Source organism: Impatiens glandulifera, unplaced genomic scaffold, assembly GCF_907164915.1.
Source record: "Impatiens glandulifera unplaced genomic scaffold, dImpGla2.1, whole genome shotgun sequence".
Lineage (NCBI taxonomy): Eukaryota > Viridiplantae > Streptophyta > Magnoliopsida > Ericales > Balsaminaceae > Impatiens > Impatiens glandulifera.
In genome coordinates, this window is record NW_025919138.1 from 480,970 (window position 1) to 488,851 (window position 7,882).

The 7,882-nt window shown below is 33.6% G+C and overlaps 1 protein-coding gene across 1 annotated transcript; it reads right to left on the reverse strand.

Annotated features, from left to right (window-relative positions):
* Positions 1-4,437: 4,437 nt before the first annotated feature.
* Positions 4,438-5,664, reverse strand: LOC124917515 (UDP-glycosyltransferase 73C7-like). The gene has a single exon (XM_047457926.1). It carries the CDS (start codon positions 5,662-5,664, stop codon positions 4,438-4,440), a length of 1,227 nt encoding a protein of 408 aa, XP_047313882.1.
* Positions 5,665-7,882: the final 2,218 nt, after the last annotated feature.

Below are 7,882 nucleotides of genomic sequence, written 5' to 3' on the forward strand. Positions count from 1 at the left end.
AGATCCATGCTTGTTGATTTCGGTGTTTCTCAAAGATTATGGGCAGAAGACATAAACATAGAGTGTTACACTCAAAATAGATTAATGATCAATAAACGCCTGAATAAAACACCCTATGAAATATTTTATGGAAAAACCCCTAAAGTTGCATATTTTAGGATTTTTGGGTGTAACTGTTTTATTCATAAATAATGGCTAGAGTCATTTGAATGCTTTTGATGCCAAAGCATACACTGGTGTAATGTTAGGATATTCAGCAGTTAGTAAAGCATACAGAGTATTTAATGAACAAAATCAAATTGTTGAAGAGTCCATACACATAGTCTTTGACGAATGTGTGGAAAGAAATTCTAACGAAGTCAACGAAGTCAACGAAGTTGCTAACAGATTAGAAGATGTTATCCTTCAACTGATAGTGACGGTGAAGCTCAGGTTATAAGAAACATGTCGTCTGATCAACCAGCTGATCCGGTTGATGCTTAACCAAACATCCAGACTATAAGTCAGTAGGCTGTTAACAGTCATGATATTGCGGGGCCAGCTGATCAGACATCTGGCCTTCTTGGACCTAACTTCAGATGGAACAAGAACTACCTGCCTGAATCCATTATTGGTAACCTGTATGCTCCTATTAGAACAATACACCAACTAATGGATGAGATGACTAATTCAACATTTATTTTACAATTAGAACCTAAGAAAATAGATGAAGCATTTCTTGATCCCGATTTGACCAATGAAATGCAAGAAGAATTAAACTAATTTGTACGAAACAGAGTATGGCATCTAATTCCAAGACCTGAAAAGCAATCGTTCATTGGAACTAGATGGGTATTTCGAAACAAATTAAACGAAGATGGCCTAGTTGTGAGAAACAGGGTAAGACTTGTAGCTCAAGTCCATAGATAGGAGGAGGGAATTGACTTTAAGGAGTCTTTCGTCCCTGTCGTAAGGCTTGAAGCTATAAGGATATTCCTAGTCTACGCCGCTTTTAAGAATTTCAAAGTTTATCAAATGGACGTTAAAAGTGCCTTTCTAAATGGGATTCTTAATGAAGATGTGTATGTCGAACAACCTCCAGGTTTTAAAGATCATTCGTTGCCTAATCATGTGTTTAAGTTAGACAAAGCACTTTATGGTCTTAAGCAAGCTCCTAATGCTTGATATGATACCTTAACAAAGATTTTATTTGAACACGATTTCATAATAGGCACAGTGGATAAAACTTTGTTTAGATTTGTTAAGGATTCGCATATTTTACTTGTTCTGATATATGTTGATGACATTATTTTTGGGTTAACTAATCCCAAACTCAGTGAAAAGTTTTCTAAGCTCATGTAGGACAAGTTCGAGATGAGCGTGATGGGTGAGCTGACGTTCTTCCTAGGCCTTCAAGTACGTCAACTTAAAGATGAAATTTTCATGAACCAAGCCAAGTACACGAGGGAATTGTTAAACAAATTTGGTATGGAGAAATACCCAGCTGCCCCCACTCCCATGAACTCATCTATAAAGCTTGACAAGGATTAAGATGGTCAGAGTGTCAATATCACTACATACCGAGGGATCATAGGCTCGCTACTCTGCCTAACAGCCAGCCGGTCGGACACCTTGTTCGTCGTCGGCGTCTGCGGGAGATTTCAGGCTAACCCTAAACTATTCCACTTTATAGCTGTCAAGCACATCTTAAAATATGTAAAGGGGACTCAATGCATTGGACTGTGGTATTCGAAAGATTCCAGTCTTAACTTAATAATTTACTCTGATGTAGACTATGCAGGGTGCAAAATTGATCGAAAGAGCACCATCAGAACTTGTCAGTTCCTGGGTGACCGTCTGATTTCTTGGTTTAGCAAGAAGTAGATGTCCATCGCCACGTCTAAAGTAGAAGCAGAATACCTTACCGCAGGTAACTGCTTTTCTCAACTACTTTGAGTTCAACATTAATTGAGAAACTATGGTATCTAGGCAGACGAGTCTCCCATTTTTTATGACAACACTAGTGCGATAACAATCACATCCAACCCAGTGTTACACTCTCGGACCAAACATATCGACATTTTCCATCACTTCATCTGGGATCACGTGACACAGAAGCATGTTCGACTGGAATACGTGCCAATAGACCTTCAAGTGGAAGCCATATTCACAAAGCCACTTCTAGAGATTAAGTTTTCCAATTTCAGAAATATCTTGGGACTTTTTGATTTAAACTAAATTTATCATTCATTCCAAAATAATTTCATGCATAAATTTAGGAGAACTCATTTTTGAAACTAAATTTATTGTTAATCTTTTAAAATAATTTTATGTATAAATTTAGGGGGAACCCTTCTCTAAACTAAATTTATCATTCATTTTATAAAAATATTTTATGCATAAATTTAGGGGAACTTAAAACACAGCAGATAATCCAGACATGTTGAAACGAATGTTCCCAATTGCGCTGAAAGAGCGTACGTCTGATGACATTGCGCACCAGACGAGCTAAGCTTAAGCTGTCCGAAATTTCAACTTGGTCAGACGTCAGTATGTTGGGTAAATGCCTTCTAATACAACTAAGGCTTTTCTCTACGCGAGAAGACGCTCTTTGGGTAGACGTCTTGCTTCGCGCGAGCAGACGCTCTTTGGTTAGACATCTTGCTCCGCGCGAGCATATGGTCTTCCTAACAGACGTCTATCTATGTTGAAATGGAAGACATATGAACAATCCAACTAGTCGGTTGTCTCAATGCTCACCAGACCTCTCCTCTAAACCCAAATGGGGGACAACTGTGTCAATCTTATCAAAACGATGTCATTTCACTCCTATCTTTAAAAAGTGAACGGTCACATTATTAACAAATAACATGAAGACATGTGTCTTTCATTCACTAAGATGAGACCAACACCCAATATTGCTTATTAAAAGCCTGTTATTTATAATGATGTCTTTTACCTCGTAAATGATGATTTTTAATTAATCATGTCCTTTCATTTAAATGACGGTTTTGCTAATAATAATTTTTTAAATCGGTATCGTTTCAAAACTATTTAAAGGGAGCCTTGCATACAAGAAAAGTTTCATACTCCCTTTCTTCTCTAAACCTTAAACCCTAAACCACATTTACGTTCTCTTCCCTCTCTATAGAATCTATTTTCATCTTCTTCTAATGTATATTCAATTAAGATGACTTATTTTGCTCAAAAGACATTGCAGATTGATTTCGAGTTAGTATATGTCGCGGGGTTGCCGGAGATGGCGGCCATGCTCCGAACCCTAGAGGCGTTTGGCCTCAGAAAGTTCTTGGGAGGCCCTTTCATCCTACACGAGCAGGAGGTTCGTGAGTTCTTCCGAACAACGAAAGTGGTGGGCGAAACCATTCAAGCCATAGTAAAGGATGCGGAGATCTCCATCTCCAAGAAGTTATTTGTCCAGGTGTTTGGGCTTTCAGCGGAAGGTCTCACCGCATTTGATGAGATTCCCGTTGAAGATATTGCTGAGATGCAAACCCTATTTTCCGACCTTACCGATCCAGTGGAGACGTATGGGAAGATAAAGCTGACGAAGACGTAATTTTGTCTCCTTATTAGATATTGTTTCAAAGTCGCTGAAGGGGAGGTTGGGGTCGTTTAGCACATCAAATAACCAAGATAAGTATATTATGCTTTCATATATCATTAGTTATAATCATGTTGTTAATCGCACTACATTATAAACAAATATTTTTATTGAAACCCTAAACTCCCATAATTTTTTTAACAAAACACAATGATAAAAACTTTATCCAAAAAGTTAATAATATCCACGTGATTTTTTTTTTTACATTCCTCGATTGCATCATATCACTATTCAAAACTTCAAATAAAACACCTACAAAATATATGGTTTATATATATTTGATAAAAAAAATATTAAGAACTTCAATTTAAAAAACAAACATTATCTTATCTAAATCAATGTCTCAACCAAATATTTAAAGTAGTATAAATTTATATTTTTTAGTCTAAATTCAAATTAACTTCAAAATGTATTTTTAAATGGAACTTACAAACAGTAAAAATATTTATAAATTTCTTTAAAAATAATTATTCATTAATTACATCCCATTGTCAATTACTCAAATAAAATTTATTTAAACTTTATATTATTGTAAAATAAACATATAAATTTTTTAAAATAATTTAGTTTTGTTTTTATGTATAGTTTTATTGTGGCTTAACTATATCTCGAAGAAAATCATTGATGTTATGATAAGACGATCCACCCACTTCCGTCGCTTTCTTCGCCGCCTCTCCCAACTTTCTTGCTCGTTTCCTCCTCTCCTCGCCGTCATCGTCGCCGCCCATCACCTTCCTAATAGCGTCTAATATCGCCTCCCTTTTCACCAAAACATAATCTAGCGTCTCTTTTTGCTCGTCGGATTCAAAAATAGACATTTTAGCTCCAACTCCAACTCAAATTCCTAAAATCTGCACGACCAACTTCTCATTGAAAAATTGTTCACTAAAAAGAGGCCAAGTTATCATCGGAACTCCAAAACTTATCCCTTCGATAGTCGAATTCCAACCGCAATGCGTCAAGAATCCACCAACAGATCCATGAGACAGAATTAGTACCTGGGGAGCCCATCCTCGTACTAGAATTCCTCTACCACGTATCCTTTCCTCGTACTCATAATCTGACAACCATTTCTCAATCTCCTCCTTCCCATCTGTTTCTCGAATTACCCAAATGAAAGGACGGTTCGATGCCTCCAATGCCAGACCAAGTTCTAACATCTGAGTTAGCGTCATTTTACTGAGACTCCCTAAACATACATAGATTACTGACCCTGATTCATGACCATCGAGCCATTTCAGACATTGGTTCTTGTCAATTGATGCTTTGTCCCCTCTACTCGCCATCTCCGACTTGTTATTTGACATGGACAATGGTCCAACGCACCATGCTCTGTTTTGATGCAATTTTCGTAATTCGTGGATGTAATCCAGTTCTAACTCATCGAAACTGTTGATTATAATCCCGTACGCATCGCGATTTGCTTCTTTTAACTTCTCTTTATATTCCTTCATCTCAGTTGAATTCGAATATACAAAAACAGGTAACTGTTGTTTTGTTATCTCAATTCTATCCGGTATACCTGGCACCATAAAAGGTTGTTCTAATTCCACATCGCTTTCAAGAATTCCAGAAACTTCAGTTTGATGAATCAATATTAAAGATAAACAACCCATTCCATCGAAGATGACTCTTCTGATGTTTAATCTCTTCGCGGCTACTGCAATTTTAGGAATGAATCTGTCGGTTATCATGCAAGTAGGAAAGGGCTTCATCTGTTCCACGACATGCTCAACTGATGTTTGCCATTCATCCAGAGCTTGAAAAAAGTTGATCCATTGTCCCTTTGGGAGTTTATCGGCGGTTTCGCAGTTTTCCGGCAGGCCGTTCTCCTTCGATGGAAAAGGTACTTGAATGAAACAGATGGAAATGGATTCCGACAATTGGTTAATGGTTTGGCCGTATCTGGCTGCGATAACCGGAGTGATGAAGACGGTGGCGGTTATGCCGCCATGGTTCGCCATTAGCTTAGCCATGTCTATCATGGGTATGAAATGGCCTGGGGCCAACATGGGAACAAAAACTAAGTGAAGAGTTTCATTAGATGGAGAAGAATTCGCCATTGAAGCTCTGGTTTTGAAGCTCTCTGTTTTTCTGTGGCTGAAGAGTGAAGTGAAGAGTGATGATCTTAAAAAGAGTATTTAAGCCTATTTTATTTTATAATTTAATATTCACATACAAAAATAAAAGTAATATTTAAGTCATCAGCTACGTCACTCTGAAAAACGATTTAGGTTTTTGGAAAGTAATATTGATTTTTATTGATAGAATGTGAGTGCAATCAATTATCAGTTTTCAAAAAAAATATATAAAAAAATAAAAAATAAAATAAAAATAAAAATATAATAAAATATTTGACTAGAGAACAAGATAAAGTTGCTAATAAAGTAAAAAGTTTGATATAATCTAAATAAATTACCTAATTAAAACAAAACTTTAGATTTAATATACAAATTTAATTTAAATTAAAGTCATAAAATAAATTAAAAAATTAGGCATGACTTGTTCTTAGAGCTTGTTTGGATAAGTTTGGAGGTGTGCGTTTTTTTAATACTTAAAAAGATATTAATAATATAATGATAATATATATATATATATTATTTTTATATATAGAGTATTTTAGTAATTTAATTAAAAAATTAAATAATAATTAATACAAAAATATATTAAAATAATACTTGATTATGATTAAATTTTTATGAAAAAACACAACTGAACAAGCTCAGAAGAGCCAGCTCGAGATGAGCCATGATCAACTAGTGAAACACCAAATTAAGTGTATTGGACAAGAAGTTGCTGAGAGTTTAAGATTTTTTTTCAAAATTGTCAAATGTTGGTTAATGGTTTGGCCATATTAGACTGCGATGGCTGTCATGTCATGCCACGCCTAGCCATGTCTATCATAAGAATGAAATGGTTGGTGTTAACACTGTGTTGGAAGAAAAACTTTTATTTTTATTTTTTTACTAAATTTGTTTAGTTAAGATTATTTAAATAAATGTTTTATATTGATGTGGTGTGATTTTGATTTTTTTAAAACTTAAAATGTATTAATATAATAATAAAATATTTTTTTTTAAATAAAATATATTAGAGTAACTTAACTGACAATTATGATTTCTAAGATAACAAATATCACCCTTTAGATAAAGTGCTAAAGTGTAAGTCTTAAAAGTTGGTTAGCTTCCTACTTTCAAAATTTAGATGGTTTAAAAATGATTGATTGGTTTTAATTTTGAAAAAAATGTATTTTTAGTAAAATAATTAAAAAATATTAATATATAATGATAAAATATTTAAAAATAAATAAGTAAAGGATATTAATTAAATATTTGGATGGATGAATTTAGTGTAATAATTTAGAAGAATTAAATCAATTTAGATAAATTTAATTTTCGCGGACATATCATTTACATTCACAAATTATGAGTAGATAAATTTCTTTACCAGTGTGTCGGTAATTGTTTTTACCTGTATAATTATCAATTTTCGTATAATTATCAATTTTTGGTACAAATTTATCTATATGTAAATCTCCCTCCACACAAACTTGCACAAATTTATTTACAAGTAATCTCTTTAAATTTAATAAATTTATATGATAAATTTTTTAAAAAAAGAATTCTTCAATGTCAATAAGACAAGGCTCCAATAACCCTAATAATCATTTTTTTGCTCCATGTTGTTTGACATCCATGAAAACAAAGATGATCAAGTTTAATCAAAAATTTTGAATCATTGTCAATATTAGTTCAGTCTTATTAACTTTCCAAGTAAGCTGTAAGGAACATAAATTTCCTTCTATGTAAGTATGTTGAAATGCTATTTTGGAGCAGTAATCTACAATATCTAGAAAGAAAAAAATTTAAGAACTCACAGTGGAAGAATTAGAACCGCTGAAGATATTTGGAGAGATATAACTTCAGATGGAAATGCACTCATTCAATCCTGGAGAGGAATCGAAATGAATGAAGAGAATAGAAAACTCTGTCAGATATGAGATATTTCGTTTGAAAATGTCACAAGTAGAATAAAAGTAAAAACGATGTAGGCTCTAATTGATTATTGTTATTGTCTGTAATTAAATTATTGTTTTATTGTCAAATCTAGAAATTGTCTAGATCTAATCTTAAAGTTTTGTATTTTTTCCTTCTTTTGGGTTTTTTTAATAAAATGACACTTATCTGTTTTAAAAAAAAAAAAAAGAAAAAGAAAAGGAAAAGGAACATGGATTTCCAAATTTTATGTTTCATTGGATTGTTTAAATTATAAAGTAAGGAG